At 41.6% G+C, this 18,033-nt stretch overlaps 2 protein-coding genes across 4 annotated transcripts in view; one reads left to right on the forward strand and one right to left on the reverse strand.

The window, feature by feature from the left end:
- filip1l (filamin A interacting protein 1-like) overlaps nucleotides 1-18,033 on the forward strand; it is a 33,561-nt gene that overhangs the window by 13,953 nt on the left and 1,575 nt on the right. The window contains exons 1-2 of one of the 3 annotated variants that reach the window (XM_061830303.1): nucleotides 10,037-10,158; nucleotides 13,410-16,422. In XM_061830303.1, the coding sequence (XP_061686287.1) occupies nucleotides 13,525-16,167 (2,643 nt within the window). In that variant the 5' untranslated portion in view covers nucleotides 10,037-10,158; nucleotides 13,410-13,524 and the 3' untranslated portion in view covers nucleotides 16,168-16,422. Of the gene's footprint in view, nucleotides 1-10,036; nucleotides 10,159-11,153; nucleotides 11,322-13,409; nucleotides 16,423-18,033 lie in introns of those variants that run through there. The other 2 variants (XM_061830293.1, XM_061830311.1) reach the window with 2 other exon arrangements.
- The window catches only part of LOC133506305 (epithelial cell-transforming sequence 2 oncogene-like), a 41,926-nt gene that overhangs the window by 10,322 nt on the left and 13,571 nt on the right, over nucleotides 1-18,033 (reverse strand). The gene's annotated exons all lie outside the window — the stretch shown is intronic.

The following is an 18,033-nucleotide window of genomic DNA, read 5'->3' on the forward strand; positions in this document are numbered from 1 at the left end:
TGAAACGTGTAACTGTCATTTTTTTTCTTTCAACCATCAAGCCACAACTACTTGGTAATGCTTCATACCTGTATTTTAAAAAGTATCAATTTTTAAAACTGCCCAAAAGAAATATATATTGTTTGTTGACTGGTTAATGCCACTGGCACTGTCCAATACACCCCTTTTTTTTTTGCACCCCAAGCATAAATCAAGCAGTGGGTTGTTCTCGAAGGGCCTTTAAAGTGCTATGCTGCATGTTAAAGCTGAGGCACAAAGACTGTTAGTTGTTTCTTTGCTTCAAATAAGCAAACACCCAGTAGCTGGATTCTGAGACCATGCGAGTCAGGGCAGGGTCTGACTAAATAAGCTTCAGAAACCAGATCTGATTACAGCTGTCTCGGGAGGATCCGAGCAGTGGAGGAAAGAGGAAGTATCCATGTCAGGATGTCGACAAGCCATGAGGCCCCTGCAAAGAGCCAAATGTACCAAAACAATGTCTTTGGGTCACAATCCCTGATCTGGTCTTTGCAGGAATGCACACATGCACTCACTGTATTGGATCAGCCACCTCCAAACTCTCAGCAGCGCTCTTGTAAAGTTTAATCAGGGGCAAAGCATGTGCGGTTTGGATTAAGAGGAGAGGCGAGAGGCTAAATCTTGCTCTCTAATTTAATGTAAGTATAGCATGAGGTCATTGCAAAAGAACACTCTTTTTCCAAACAAAGAACTCATGAGCTCATGTTTGAAGAAGCCATCCATGTCAGCCAACTTAACGCTCAAGTCGGAACGACCCAGAATCTAATTTAACAGCAGTTCCTTGCTAGTTGGGGCTCATTTTGAGCCCAGTTGAACCCAAATTAATTTGCTATGTTTAAGTAAATTATTGTAACAAAATGAAATTAGAAACGCAGTGAAGAGTGTTGGAGGGGAAAAAGCACAACTTCAAGTGGACTGGTTCCAGAATTGAGAGTCAAGTGTTGTGCTTGGTCACAGTGCTGTGAATATGCTGCCTGATAAAAATGTTCACTTTCTACAGTACAAGGATTTGAACAGCAATTGGCAATCAGTGTCCTGCAGCACATCAGTGTGTCATGACAGATTGTCTGGTGTCGGTGTGTCTGGGTAAATTGTATAATTTCTTTTAATTCGTTAAACATTTTGATTTTCATCTCAGCGACTTGGTGACAGGCAGAACAATGAAATGCTTAACTGCAATTGTAGACGGGGAATTTAACCCGTGCGCATCACACGCATCCATCCATTTTCTGAGTCGCTTATCCTCGTTTTAGACCACGTAAATTCGTGAGCTAATTGAGGTGAGGTCACACTTATTTCAGGATATGTACAGCTCTGGAAACAAAAATAACAGAACACTATAAAATTATATATAGCTATACAGTGTGGCCCTGTTATTCGCGGGGGTTAAGTTCCTTACACTGCCATGAAAAACAGAAATCCGTGACTAATGGATGCAGTATTAAAATACCTGGGTAGGAGATGTAGCATATTTTGTACCCATAAGATACAGCTAAAAGTCATCCAGTGTTTTTTGGTCTCTTAATTTTTTCTGATATAAACTATATGCTTTGGCTGAATTAAAGATGGGAAACACTGGCTTAGAGAACTTAGGTAGAGGACTCATCCAGCTATGACTACCAGGTTGTACCCGATTACCTCACGGAAGACAAGGTGATGACATCTTCCGATGCTGACATGATGTCACACATCACATGGATGATGATGTGATGTGTCTTGGCCCAACCTGAAAGAGGGGGGCATCTTGCGTCATCCGCTTGAAGTGCCCAGGACAATGATGTCACCGTGACTGCACACCACAGAGACTCATAGTGTGTCGCGGGTCCATCTCTACATGCCAGTGTCACACAGTGCAGTAAAAAATGCCCGTCATTTCTATTCCAGTGAAAATGGGAAAATGTGATTTCGTAGGAACATTATAAAAATGATGTCAACACTTGCAATGATGAGAGGCCGTGCCTTATAATATTTGGTTCCAATCTTTAAACCATTGTTGATAATTAGTGAGAAATCACTAATATGGTCATCTTCACATAGATTAATATCTTTAATTGTTAATAAAAACATAATTTGAGGACAAATGTAAATAAGTAATAATGTAAATCAGTCCATATTAAACTGGTGGCTATTCACTTTAACCAGTACTAAAGAACCATCTCCCAGTGTCAAAAAGGTTGGGAAGTTTTCTCACCATTGACAACATGGACTAACGAGGCAATTCTGTTTCTATTGGCATTACACCTTCACTGAGTGGGAGCTTGATCCATGCTAAAGTCAGGGGAGTGTATTGCTACACCATCACTGACTTTCTTTTTAATGATTGTTTAACGGGGTCATCATTATTCCATATTTTATATCAGTGTTACACTGTAGTTTGCATGTAGGGTTAAAAAAAAGGCATTTGTTCCCTCGGATGAAAAAAATAAAAAGAGCTAGCTCTCTACAAAACTATGACCTATTTTTAATTTTTTAATTTCCCTGGTGATAAGTGTGATTGCAAAACAAGTCTTCACTTTTTGTAAAAAAAGAAAAAGAAAGAAAAATTCCATGACTGAAAAAGAACACCTTCAATGCCAATTTTCTGAGTTTTTCATCCTCGTGGTCACGATCTTTTATAACCTTACTGATGCTTTCTGCATAACAGCTTGCCTGTAGGCCATCTGTCTTTTTTTCTTTTTTTGTCAGAAAAACATACTTACTTGCTTTATTAAGACACTCATTAATTAGAGACCCTACAGACCCAATCAAGTCTTTGCAAAAGTTAGATGCAGCAATGAGAAGCAATTTCTTCTATTTCTACCAACCTATAAAGTGGCCAGCAGCAAACCTGGAGCAACATATCATACATTCCTTTTGGATTCAGCCTAATTGGCTAACAACTGCACTGCAGTGCTGCAAGGCAAACAACACTCACATGGAATGTGGCTGTTTAAGATGAATACGGATGTGTCCCTGTCACCATACTACGGTGGCACCTAAATGCAACCATGTTTGTACAAAGTGTGATTGGATAGGATTGACATGAAAGTGCAAAGTGGATGGGGGTGGTGGGAAACCTGACTGAAAATAATGTGCATTGTACACTAACGATGACGACACGCTTCTTTAAATTTTCCTGTTTTTGTTTGGAAGTAACAGCGCTTATTGCTCCGTGACTGTTTCCGCAATATCTTTATGTCTCAATTGACTGTCTGGCTGTTGTCGTCATGTATGTCATACTACAGCAGTACCAACTATCGGAGACAAATTCCTTGTATGTTTCTGACATACTTGGCGAGTAAAGATGATTCTCTCTTAAAGGGGACATTGATAGAAAAAATAAATACATCTAGGATTCCGAAGAATTTCCATGATGTAAACATGTAAAGTGTGGTCGTAGATGTGTAAATTACAGTCTGTCAACATCGTTCCACTCTTCTGTCTGAAGGGGCACAATCAATTCCTGCCCCTGAAGCTGGAGCAGTTGATGACAGGACCGCACACGTCACTCAAGTAGATATATTGGGGGCTAGTCCTTCTTATTAATGGAATAGTGAAATCAGTCTTGATGGAAGAACAAACTGTTATAATCTATAAGACCAAAGAAACATCAGTAGCATTAAAATGCAGAAAAGAGCAAATTAAAGATGAAATGTGGGGATTTAAAAAACAAAAAGAGACATTTGGGTTAGATTATAGGATGATATCACGTGTGCGTCAGATAATGAGCACCGTCTGTCCATGTCGTATTGTGCAACATGAGTGAGCAGGCAGGTTTATGCGAGATGATGCAACTATCAAGACTCAGCGCCGAGTTGTTCCCTCTTCGCCAACCTTATAGTTGAGAGGTGTTCACGTAATGCAACTGAATGTAAAATCTTTTTTCTTTCGGCTTGTCCCATTAGGGGACGCCACAGCGTGTCATCTTTTTCCATCTTGGGCTATCTCCTGCATCTTCCTCTCTAACACCCACTGTCCTCATGTCCTCCATCACAACATCCATCAACCTTTTCTTTGGTCTTCCTCTTGGTCTTTTGCCTGGCAGCTCCTCACTCAGCACCCTTCTCCCAATATACTCACTCTCTCACCTCTGAACATGTCTAAACCATCGAAGTCTGCACTCTCGAACCTTGTCTCCAAAACAGCCAACTTTGGCTGCCCCTCTAATGAGCTCATTTCTAAACCTATCCAACCTGCTCACTCCGGGCGAGAACCTCAGCATCTTCATTTCTGCCAACTCCAGTTCTGTTTCCTGTTGTGTCTTCAGAGTCACCATCTCTAATCTGTAAATCATGGCCGGACTCACCACTGTTTTGTAAACTTTGCCCTTCATCCATGCGGAGACTCTTCTATTACATAGAACACCAGACACCTTCTGCCAACTGTTCCATCCCGCTTGGACTCGTTTCTTCACTTCCTTATCACACTCACCATTGCTCTGTATTGTTGACCCCAAGTATTTGAAGTCCTCCACCCTCGCTATCTCTTCTCCCTGGAGCTTCACTCTTCCTCCTCCGCCCCTCTCATTCACACACATATATTCTGTTTTACTTTGGCTAATCTTTATTCCTCTCCTTTCCAGTACATGCCTACATCTTTCTAATTGTTCCTCCGACTGCTCCCTGGTTTCACTGGAGATCACAATATAATCTGCGAACATCATGGTCCAAGGGGATTCCAGTCTAACCTCGTCTGTCAGCCTATCCATTCCTACTGCAAACTACCATCTCTATTCCTCTGTCTGGCCAACCTATAGAGATCCTTTTTCTTCTTTTCTTTCCTCTGCAAGTTGGTGTACATGTCATCATTTGACTTGTATAGTCTTTGCCAGCCATACCTTTGCCCTATGTTGCATCTCAATGTATTCCTTCCGCCTCTCCTCAGTCCTCTCCGTGTCCCACGTCTTCTTCGCTAATCTCTTTCCTTGGATGACTTCCTGTATTTTGGGGTTCCACCACCAAGGCTCCTTCTCCCCTTTCCTACAAGAAGGCACCCCAAGTGCTCTCCTGCCTGCCTCTCTGAGTACCTTGGCAGTAGTATTCCAGTCTTCCGGGAGCTCTTCCAGTCCATCGAGAGCCTGTGTCACCTCTTTCCGAAAGGCCACACAACATTCTTCCTTTCTCGACTTCCACCACCTGATACTCTGCTTTATCTTTGTCTTCTTAATCTTCCCACCCGATACCAGAGTCATCCTACACACCACCATCCTATGCTGTTGAGCCATACGCTCTCCCACCACTACCTTACAATCAGTAACCTCCTTCAGATTACATAGTCTAGACATTATATAGACAAAATATAATCCACCTGCGTGCTTAATCCACCTGCATGCTTCTACCTCTGCTCTTGTAGGTCACTATATGTTCCTCCCTCTTCTGAAAATAAGTGTTCACCACTACTAATTCCATCCTTATTGCGAAGTCCATCACCATCTGCCCCTCAAAGTTCCTTTGCTGAATGCCGTACCTAGCCATCACCTCTTCGTCGCCCCTGTTTCCTTCGTCAACATGTCCATTGAAATCTGCACCCATCACAACTCTCTCTCTGACTGGGATGCACAGGACTACTTGATTTAGTTCCTTCCAGAATTTCTCTTTCAACTCAAGGTCACATCCAACCTGTGCGGCATAGCCGCTAATCATTATATTGTACACAATACCCTTGATTACAAATTTCATCCTCATCACTCGATCTGATACTCTTTTCACCTCCAATACATTCTTATCCAGCTCTTCTTTAAGAATAACCCCTACTCCATTTCTCTTCACATCCACTCCATGGTAAAATAATTTAAACCCTGCTCCTAAACTTCTAGCCTTACTCCCTTTCCACTTGCTCCCTTGGAAGCACAATATATTAACCTTCCTCCTAATCATCATGCAACAAACTCGTGAGCTTTTCCTGTCATAGTCCCAACATTCAAAGTCCCTACACACAGCTGTAGGTTTTGTGCATTCCTCTTCTTCTTTTGCAGACCAAGCCGCTTTCCTCCTTTTTTTTGTCTTCGACCTTCATTGTCTGAATTTCTACCAACGCCTTGCAGATTAACATTTCCGGGGGCGAACGTAGGAAGCCTGGGCCACGACCTAACCTTATTGGAATTTTTATGATGAATGCTCATATATGTTTGGCACAGTTTTACGCCGGATGTCGTTCCTGACGCAACCCTCTGCATTTATCCGGGCTTGGGACCAGCCGACAGGTAGCACAATATTGTCCTGCCCAACGGGCTGCAGATATTGAATTGAATGTAAAATGAAAGCTGAAAAATGAAGGGCTTGTTTACATACTAAAACAGGGCTCTCAAACTCACTGGAGGCCACTGGAGGTAGAGTCTACCTGAGACCGAGGCGCAACCTTGGCGCACGTTCCCCCGCAATTGGAATCAGAAATTAATTATTTTATACATATTATTTTAATTATAAATTATAAAAATTAAAAAATCTTATCAAACGTCTTTTTTAATTTTTAAACACAAACTAAGATGAAAAAAGGACACTGGTCTGAACAAGTTGTGTCCAAAAGTACTAATACTCTCCATGGCAACTAGGGATCGCAAAAAAACGCTTACTTTCATAATCGGTTTTAACCGAACACCTGTAGCAAAAAACTGATTAACCGGTTTTAAAATCGGTACCATTGTGGTGTTTACATAATTCACCCGTGGGACCTTGAGTTGGGGTGCGGGGTTCCGCACGGACTGTTTTTGTTGTTGCTCTTCCGGAGTGACGAGTTCACAGAGTTCCTGCCGTTATGTGGGTAGTGTTTTGATGTCTGCCAATAAAACAAGTTTTGTTCCTGTGTCCGACACTCCACCTCAGACTCCTTTTCTCGGCGCTACACCATCGATCGTTAATTTACTCCCCGGTAATGGAGTAGTTTGTATACAATATTGACAAAGAAGCTTGTTGAATGTGGCTTTCAACAATGCACTCGTGTAAGTTAAATTTTTGTTCTTTTTTTTTGTAAAAATGTTTTAATGTTAACATTCTTGAAAAAAGTGGAAATGATATTGAAAAAATAGCGCAATGTGGAATACTGGAACCGGAAGAAATTATTGGAAATTTTAACCGATTTTGAAAGTCCGATTACGGTTTCGGTTTTAAACAATCGAAAACCTGTTATAACCGATTAATTGTAACCGTTTGCGATGCCTAATGGCAACACTGTTGTAACATTAATTTAAGAATGTTTCTCTGCTTTCATCTACATCAAAATCTGTCTGCCACGCCCCAGAGAGCCATATAATCCAATAGGATTGGTAATTTGTCAGTTCTGCACATAATGCTGTAAAACTACCATTCATTTACAACTCAAGGGGCACACGACCATTAAACTTTCATTTTAAAGTGTCATCCTTATAAACATTCTAAAATAGATAGTGAAATGAAAAATACATATAACATCATTCCGTTTAATGACTACACGAAAAAATTAATGTGAGCGGAAAGCACGTCATCCATGCGCAAAGTTGCGGAAGTGTCATTCGACATCAAAGTGGTTGCCATATTGGCTGCATGTCCTGTCCATGAGGTCACTCGCCATTGAAAACACGGTGTGGCCCCTACTATGGGACACACCCCTTCTGGCCCGTAAGCTCTTTTCGAAGAAGAGAACATCACACAACCAAGTGAAATTACCGGGGCAATATAACCCCACTGTTTCGAGCCATATTCAGATGATATGTGCTCACGGACAAACTGCCTCCCTGTCCGATCCACTTCAGTGGCGGAGATGAGCCACCCTGGCCGACAAGGCAAGACAAGTAGACAATGCCGAGCCGGCCGCCGGCCTTGTCAACTGGGTTGGCTCATTTTCGCCGCCGACGTGGCTTATCATGGTGCCGAGCCGGGCCGCTTTACGGCGAGCCGACACGGCAGCCTTCGCAGGTGAGCCAACACGGCAGCCTTCGCCGGCGAGCCTGACGTGGAAGCCGTCTGACGCGCACATCGACACATTTAGCACCCCTGTCATACATACCCGGATCTTTTGTTACATTATGAGAGATGGATTACGTGGTCCACCCTAAACTATTCTTTTTTTTTAGTAGCTGTATACACACATACCTGTCATTTGGAACCCACGACCCTCTCGTCCTTTGTACCCATGCAATCCATTTTTCACGACGAACCGGGTCTCCTCCAAACTTATGAAGGATAAATCCATCCTCCCGAGTGTTCAAGCAATGTCCAGCAATGCAACAAGCCGGCATTTTGGCTAACACGAAGGAACAATGAGCTACCTTCCCGGAGGTGAAACTAATAGAAACAAACGAGTCCACTTGAGGGCGGTCCTGCCGTGTACGTGACGTCCTGCTTCTTCTCAAAAACAAATACCTCGAGAGGATTTTCATGGCAGGAGTTACAAAAAGCTGTATCCGGCAAAGTCATGTTTTCTGATGAAAAAACACATGGGTCCATGTCGGCTGCCGTTTTTTCATTAATAACATACTAAAAATCTTGCATTTCATGACAGTGGCCCTTTAAGATGGGGGCGATAAAATATCATCTTTGAGGCTATAAATGGCCTGCAGTGAGCCAGTTTGAGACCATTTTCTCAACGAAAAGGGTCATAAATCAATTGCCAATTGATTTAGTCGTAATAATACTACTGCTCGTAGTAGTTTAGTAGTCACACACGTATTAACATGTATTACAGTTGAGGACCCAAGTTCAAATTCGGCCTCACCTGTGTGGAGTTTGCATGTTCTCCCATTCCCTCCGTGGGTTTTCTCCGGGTAGTCCGATTTGCTCGCACATCCCGAAAATGTGAATAGTATGTCAATTGTAAAGTCTAAATTTCCTGTATACGTGAATGTGAGTGGAAATGGTTGTTTATATATGGCCTGCGAAAGGCTGGTGACCAGTTCACGATGTAGCTCACCTCCCGCCCAAAATCAGCTAGGTTGCAGTACGCCCGCAAATCTAGTTGGGATAAGCAGTATGGAAAATATATGCTTGGCTGTATCACACCACACACACACACACACACACACACACACACACACACACACACACACACACGAAAGACTACTCTTGACTTGACACAGGAAATTGCATAATTTAGGCTAAATGACTTCACTTCCTGCAAACTTGCCACCAACCATTTCTGGAAACACACAAAATACTGTAGGATCCTTAGAAGGGGAAAAAAATGAAAGTCAGCTCTATGATATTGTATGAAATACTGTAATCTAAAAATGAGTAGAGATAAAATACATTAACAAGAGACACCTACCTGGTTCAAATGCAGTGTTGGCAAAAGTACTTGCACTGTGTGCATAAGCAGAAGTACAAATATCAGTACCAGAGAAAGACTAGTAAAAGTACAAGTATTGACACAACTCTATAGGTACAAATTAAAATGTACTTAAATACAGTAGCACAGTTTTTTTTAAATCGTTAAAGGCTCTATACAATAATTGTGATGAGGTGGAACAAAGGAAAAAACAAGTTTTCTGCACACAAAATAGTCTTTTGTAGTCTTTGACACTAGAAGAAAAAGTTATCTTGTGTTGGCTGACTTTTTTTTTGACATAAAACCAGCGCACACTGCAAACTGACTAACGGAAAAATGTGAAATTAGCTGTCAACAACTAAAAAAAATACAAAATTGTCTTAAATAAGGCCATGCCTGGGGAACATCTTGCTCCTCCTCTATTGCTTCACTGTTCTCTCTGTTTTACATTCTGATTTTTTTAATGCCTTATTGCCATCCGTTAAAATAAAAAAAAAGAAGTAACAAAACCATTTTGATATTGTAAGTAAAAACTATAGCTATCGCTTCTCAAACATAGAAAGTAAGAAGCCGTGAGGAAAAATATTCAAAAGTTCAGATACCCAAAAGTTACCCAAGTACAATAAAGTATTTGTACTTAATCACTTCGCCGCAATGTTGAATGAGAGGCTAATATGGCAAAATGTACACATGCGGTCTAGTCCTCGCACACGCAAGCAAGTCCGTACACCCGCTTCTTGTGAGACTGTGCAATGCAAAGCTCCATAAAAGGCCATGTTGATGATGTCATGGCCGACAGGCACAGAGCGCAGAGCACATCCCTGATTATTTGGTCTGGCTACAGGAATGCTACTCAGAGAGCGAGGCTCACAATGTACGTCAAAATAACTCATGGCACAGGGACCGAGAGAAGCTTGGCTCCAGGTAGGCTTGCTTAACATTATCCAAACTCTTTGCTGGTCAAGACAGAGTACAATGTACAGTATTTGTTTTTGAGCGCTAAATTCATCTGGATTACAAATCACTTTAAAATTCCAAACATTTATCTGCATGTACTCTATTGAGTTCATTTAAAAGATGGAACATCTGATTAAAACGACTAGGACTTAAAACTAATTTCCTGAATAAATACCACCATAAAGCTAATTCTAATTTACTGGGGAGGAAAAAAAAGACAGGTGAATGTGCTGTATTTACTTACATTTATGAGAATTTTACAATAATGGATTAGAACCCAAAGAGATCTGAGTTTCATTTTGCATCAAAAGATCTCGGAGTGGAATTTGCATCCTACACCCAAAAAACAGATGTTAGGTTAATTGAAGAGTAAATTGTCCATCGATGTCAAACTAAATTGTTTTTTTAAATATGCCATGCTATTTTTAAATAAATTAATGATTAATTCAATAATCAATTACTTTTTTTAAGTTTAGCTGTTTCAAACTTCTCACCACTCCCAGAGTGCAAAACTATTCTTGTTAATATTATTATTATTAAATGGACAAAGAATCTCTGGACTTGAAACCATCATATCTTGTAAAACTCGACTCCCTCCACACTGCAAGATAATTGTCATCACAAGATTAAAAGTCTGGATGTTTTTTTTTGAAATAATAAAATGTGAAAATATAGAAGATACATTTGAGTGGGTCTGTTCTGTTTAAATCAATTGCTGTAATATGGCGTTTTAGAAGGAAGCCTGTGAGTCATGAAAGCAAGTTTGCGTGACGATTAATATCTGTTTAATACTCGGGTTAGTCATCTCGTTGTTTATTTATTGCATATCTCATAACTCCAAGACAAAAAAAAATAGTTTGGAAAGTCAAAATAGTCCCTTTGTGCTTTATTAAAGGCTTTTGCTATGATGCGTGCGCACTTTGATGTGGACAGCTGGAGCTGGCTAAATGCTGGGGATGTATCCTACCATTTTTTTAATCACTGATAGCATAATAAATTTGACAGTTTTTTTTTAGTGTGTTAAATTAGTAATGGAACATGATTTTGGGATGTTGTCACGCTGATATTGTCGCATATTGGAATGTGATAGAAGTGACAAGCAGGATGGTACTTTTTTTCAATTCTGAAATGTGAGGATAGTAGCGATATAAATAGAAATATCATGCAAAAATGTATTTGTTTTCATAATTCCATTCAAAAAGTTACCCTTTCATAAATTATAGATATTTGTTAGAAATACTTTACCTTACTTGGTTCCTCGGGTCAAGCCGACTTCTGAGCCCAAGTTAAAGTAAGAAGCGTCTCAACTGGGCCAAAGAGAGAAAGGACTGGACTGTTGGCTTGTGGTCCAAGGTCCTCACGTTTTGGTGAAAGTAAAGCCTGCCTTTCATTCAGAAATTAAATTCCAAGAGTTTGGCGGAGGACAGGTGAAGAAGAGAATCCAAGGTCCTAGATGTCCAGTGTGAAGTATCCACAGTCAGTCACGATTGTGGGTGTAATGTCCAGTGCAGGTGTTGATCAATTCTGCTTTCTTAAATCCAAAACCACTGGACTTATACTACAGAGCTATGCTGTTGTAACACATGCAGATTTTTGTTTGGCATTGTCTTGCTGAACTAAGCCGTTGCTTAGATGGCAGGATATGTTTCTCAAAAATCTGCATGTACCTTTCAACATTAGTGGTGACTTCACGGATGTGTAAGTTATCCATGATGTTGGCACTAACACAGCGCCATGATGACCATTCCTGCACTTTCTCAGTCTTTTTTGGGACGTGTCGCAATCAAAAAATTCTAAGTTAATGATTATTTGCTCAAAACCAGGCTTTACAAGATCAGGATTTTTCGGGTATAGTATGTTGTGCCTTGGCTCCCAAAATGTTAGAATACTCTGGTCAGATCATGTGTTCAACAGAACGCAGTATGCTTACATACATACATTGCTAGGCTACATAAAGTTTTGTTGGCTGCTCGTGAGCCGTATCGTATTAAAAGTACGCGAAAATAGCTCAAGCAAGCCTTACACGAATGTCTTCCCTTGTCCTGAGAACTGGTGACCACCAACACACGTGCCAACACACGTGTTTTCCACCATTTTCTTCCAAAAGTACAGTCAGGTCGATCCACTCATCCCCACAGTAATGAATGTAGCCCGTCGCATTTGATTTGACCAGATAAAAGCCGAATGATCATATAAAATGGGATGCAGTGGTATTGGAATCCAAGATTTTATTGCAGTAGTCTGACATAGTGCACACATGAAAGATCTAATTTGTCTTGTAGTGTGAATCAGCGCATTACTCCCTTCTCTCTCCGCCATCTTTTGTCTTCCATGCTGCCGACATTGTTTTTTAAATAACTTCAGGCTGTCAGATATTTACAATACTATGCTAAAGGGCACAAAAAACTATATGAATACTACGATATGAAAATAAACTAGCTTTTCGATTCAGATTTGCTAATCACAACAGTGAGATGGAGTAAATGTCTTTTTTTGAACGGATCAATGACATTGATTGGATCGGCAAATTATCCATCCATCCATCAGCCCATTATCTGAGTGGGTTATCTTCACAAGAGTCATGGGAGTGCTGGAATCTATCCCAGGCAGGACCAGGAACTGGTCAGTAGCCAGTCGCAGGATTGACAAATTATAACATCAAAACTGATCGGGTGATTAGCAAAAAATGCCAATAATCGGCCGATCCAATTAGGCTGAGAAAAACTGGTGTAACGTCAACTTAAAACAATAAGTTGATCAGTTATTCAGTTAAATATAGGATATATATATGGATATGGTAGTGTAGTGGTACACTTGCCTGACTTTGGTGCTGACACCATGTGTTCAGTTCCCATTCAGTGACAGTGTCCATATACTGTATATGTGTGTGTGTGCAATGTGATTGACTGACTGACTGACTGGAGACCAGTTGTGGCTGTTGTTCGCTTTTCACCCGAAGTTAGCTGGGATAGGGTCCAGCACTCCCACGACCCTTGTGAGGATAAACGGCTTTGAAAATGGATGGATACATGTATCTAGCGTTTGCGCTGCCATCACCCGAGGACTTCCTGTGGGAGAAATATATGTCAAATCACAACTCATTATTTTCCAAAACGTACCATGATGGTTGGGGTCAAATATATGGGATCTGCGAAAGCAGATTCCGACTGTAGTCTCGGTGCTTGAGGGTAATGCTTTCTTAATTTTCTCTTTTACAGGCTGAAGCTCTTAATTGATCAGGAAAAGGCCTATCAACAACGCAAGGACCAAGAGAACAATAAAAAGGTTATAAGTCTGAAAGAGGAGCTAACAAGGGTCAAGTCCTTTGCGTTGATGGTGGTAGATGAACAGCAGCATCTCAACGAGCAGCTCAGCCAACAAACGGCCAAGGTCCAACAGCTGAGCACCAGCACTTCAGAGGTTCAGGAGCAGTTGAGCTTGGCCAAAAGAAACCTGCAGGAAGAGGAACAGAAGGTGTGTCGCCTGGAAACAGAACTGCGTGACTGCATCAGTCGACACCATCGGGAGCAGGAGGCCATGACGGCCAAGTTGACAAGTGAGGATGCACAGAATCGGCAGCTGCGTCAGAAGTTATCAACTCTCAGCCGGCAGCTTGACGAACTGGAGGACACCAATAAGACACTGCGTCGAGCAGAGGAGGAACTGCAGGAACTCAGAGACAAAATTAGCCGAGGTGAATGTGGAAACTCCACTTTCATGCCAGAATTGGAGGAGCTACGGAAAAGAGTACTTGAAATGGAGGGAAAGGATGAGGAATTGATTCGAATGGAGGACCACTGCAGGGACCTCAACAAAAAACTGGAAAAAGAAGCAAGCCAAAGCTATACTTTGAAGGCTGAAGTTGATAAACTGAATCAGAGAATTATGGACTTGGAAAAACTAGAGGATGCATTTTGCGAGAGTAAACAAGAATGCAACTCACTAAAAAATAACCTTGAGAAAGAAAAAAACACATCAAAGACTCTCTCTGGTGAACTCGAAGCCTTGAAATCTCAAGTTAAACACTTGGAGTGTGTTGAGGGTCATCTCGAAAAGACAGAGGTAACACTGAAGGAGGACCTTTCCAAGTTAAAGACACTGACAGTCATGTTGGTTGATGAGAGGAAGGCCATGGGAGAGAAGCTCAAGCAGATGGAAAACAAGGTACAAAGCAGCACTGGGAAACTTAAAGTGGAACAGGATAAGGTAACATCAGTCACAGAAAAGCTCATTGAAGAAAGTAAAAAAGCATTAAAGGCAAAGGCTGAACTAGAAGTGAAGATGTGTGATGCCAAGAGGGAGCGGGATGACCTAAAGGCAGAATTAAGGGAGGAGAAGGAGAGGAACGTCGATTTGCAGTCAAAAATCAATATGATGAAAAAAAGGTTGCAATCGCTAGAGACTATAGAAAGAGACTACCTGAGGAGCAAAGTCAAAGAGGAGCACGTTAAAACCCCTCTAGCCAACCACATCCAACAAGAGGACAACAAAGTCAAAGACTTGACCCAAGAGGTTGAGCGACTCCGACAGAAACTCAAAGACATAAGGGTTGTAGATGGTGACCTCTTAAAAACAGAGACACTTGAATCCTTGGAGAAGAGATTTACAAATGAGCAAGAAAAGGCCAAGGCTTTGAGCCAGGAGCTGGAAATATCAAGAAAAGAACTTTCCACATACCGGCTCGCCGAGAAGAATGAGTCCAACCAAGAGCATGTTTTGTTCAAACGTCTGAAGGAAGAGGAGGCCAAGTCAAGTCATTTGGCACAGGAGGTTGAAGCTCTCAAAGACAAGATCCACGAATATATGGGACAAGAGGAGTCCTTATGCCGCATGAAGACGGACCAGACCACCGTGCGAAGGAAGCTGACCCAACAGGAGGTCCGAAACAAAGAACTGGTCAGGGAAATGGAGACGCTTACACGGGAGCTGGAACGATATCGAAGATTTAGCAAAAGTTTGCGCCCTGGCATGAATGGTAGGCGCTTTTCTGATTTGCACCTTGCCACCAAAGAGGTCCAGACTGAGTCTCGTGACCTCTTGACAGCAGTCCCATTAGGGCATGTCATGCTTAACGGGAAGCTGTGTGATGAGAGCGAATCTGAGGACAACGAGATCCACACCAAATGTGGCCCCTCCCTTGTAAATAATATCAATAACCTCAATAACAACATGAGAAGAGTCCAATGTGCTAAATCCAATGAGGTTCCTCACCAGCTGAATGGCAAGTTGAAACCGCGGCCCAATGGTAACAGTGTACAGGCTGGAGACGTGGTATTAACCCACAGTCCTGGCCAGTCGCTTCAGATTAAAGTGACTCCTGAGCATGGACACAACATGGCGACACTTGAGATCACCAGCCCTACCACGGAAAACACACAGTCCTTTACCAGTACCGCCATTATACCCACAAGCGGAGGCCCGCCCAAACAGAGAATTACCATCATCCAGAACACAGCCATTTCCCCGACTGCGAAATGCAGAGGTTCCCCGATATCAGACAGGTCTTGCTCGCCAGACAGGATGCTCTCCCCTCTTACAATGACAACATATTCTAGAGCCCTGACACCTGACTCTTGTAACTCTCTGACCCCTGACAGAGCAATGTCCCCTATCCAAATTGTTTCCGTCACAACAGGCACCCCTGACCGGAATGTCTCAGTTGACCCAATGGAGGTAGCCGGTGGGCACGCTATTGTTCGTGTGACCCCTGAGCGTCAGAACAGCTGGCAGGTGCAGAGATCCAACAACTCTGGGCCAAACGTTATCACCACAGAGGATAACAAAATCCATATTCAGTTGGGAAGTCCCTTCATTCATAGTGTGAGCTCACCAGCACTGCAGGAGCAAAGGATCACTAACGACAGCATTGCAACACCCAAAAGCAAGAGCAAAGTCACTAGTAGCATCATGATTAAGCCCACCGCCACCCAAAACCAACGGCCATCACAGATTACAGTAAGTAATGTTTACGACTGACCCTTATGAGACCCTTCTCCACCCTCATCCTCCATCCCATCACACAAGAGATTCAATACAAAACCCTGACCCATTTCTATGTGTCTCCTTTGACCCAGAGTAGTTGGCTTGACCGGGGTTTTGACTTTTGTTGCTTTGCCACAACCGGACTAAACAGAGTGCACGTACTGTGTTGCAATTTACACTGATGTACATTCTATCCTATTATATGTCTCTGAGTTCGTTTCTGAGAATTAAAGTTGTTCTAGTTTGTCATCAGTGCTCACCCGCCTCATTTATTTACTGAATGCAGCATGTAATAATAAAACATTTGTTTGATTCTATTTTTACAGCATGTACAGTTATGTGATTCCATTGTTGGGATGCACTCACGTTTGACAATAGCTAAATTCATTATACAACCTTTGCACTCACATTTCCATGTATCTGAATATCCAAATGCATGAAACTTAGAAACGTAATATCCGCTGATCTACATAATAACAAACAAACCCCAAATAACTAAACCAACAGAGCAACATGACAACTTAATCAGATCCAATCGAATGATCGATAGAAATTGACCAAGCTCATTTGAGTTGGACTTCATGCATCACCTCAATGGATTTGAAATGAGAAACAAGATTTGTCTCATTTGAGAGGTTTCTCAAAATATTGAATTTCTATTGTTTTCATTCAGAAATTACAGCCATTACTGAGTTGGGAGCGCAAACATTTGACATAGTCATAAGTATATTTATTGTAAATTTTCAAAAGTAAGATTGCTTTACAGTCAAGAAGTGCTTGGAATCCACCGACAATTATACAGCCGGGGAAGGATATTCAAATGACTAGCTGTAAAATTTCAAGAATACTGTAGTATGCTTAGCGTCTGAAGCATTAGTTTCATGGGCAGGGTTTAAAACTCTGCACATCATAACTTCTCTTGTTGCTTGCAGCAGTCAAAAAATCGATAATGTTCCAGCAGTTTAACATGCCCCCACCATGTTTGACATGATGTGGTAAACGTCGTATAATGAGATGGAAATAACGTAATTAATTTGTCCGCAGCATGTGATTCCAAATGTGTTTTTATAATCTGGTTTAGTTATCTTCCTGTGAATTACTGCAAGAATCAAATCAAGGTTTTTTGAATGCAAATGAGCTGAATATTACTAAATGGCCAAGTCAGTGTCCTGACCTGATACCAATCCAATGGCAAAGAATCTCAACGAAGGAGCCTCAGAATTTGCTGAGACGCTACAAGTTAATCAAATCCATTATAGTGGTGGAATGAGGCAGAATTGTAACATGTCGCTCACTGTCCAAATACTACTGGACCTAACCGTACTGTATATTAACATTTTGGGGGGGGGATGCACCATCCTTTGTACGTGAATCACACAAACACAAAGATGACCAGTCAGCCAGCCTGGAACCGAGACATATTTAAATTTAAACTGCACTGAACAGCCACTCATGTGGGATACCAAGGGATGGGATGCACACAACAAGTTATGGATTTGTACATATCCATACATTTTGTAAGACTCATTCATTGACGGTGACGACGACATCTAAAAGATGTATAGTTGGTTGGAATTTGTGGCCATGCTGACTGCTGTAAGTATAAACACTACCAGACGAAACATAATTTCGTATTGAAAGCATAGAACGGGATGTGAAACTGACCACCAAGTATTTGGAATAGCAAAAATATTTTTATATAATGTGAAAAGAATTAAGCGGTTGAAGTAAAGCAGACAATAGGAAGTGTGCTAAGCATTTTCCTCAGCTCGTCCACACAGACCCGTGCGGCAGTGAGGCGATGATTAAATGAGGCATTAAATAAAACACATGCTACGGTTAGTGTCACAGCTGAAGAAA

Source organism: Syngnathoides biaculeatus, chromosome 2 (assembly GCF_019802595.1).
Source record: "Syngnathoides biaculeatus isolate LvHL_M chromosome 2, ASM1980259v1, whole genome shotgun sequence".
In the NCBI taxonomy this organism is placed as follows: domain Eukaryota; kingdom Metazoa; phylum Chordata; class Actinopteri; order Syngnathiformes; family Syngnathidae; genus Syngnathoides; species Syngnathoides biaculeatus.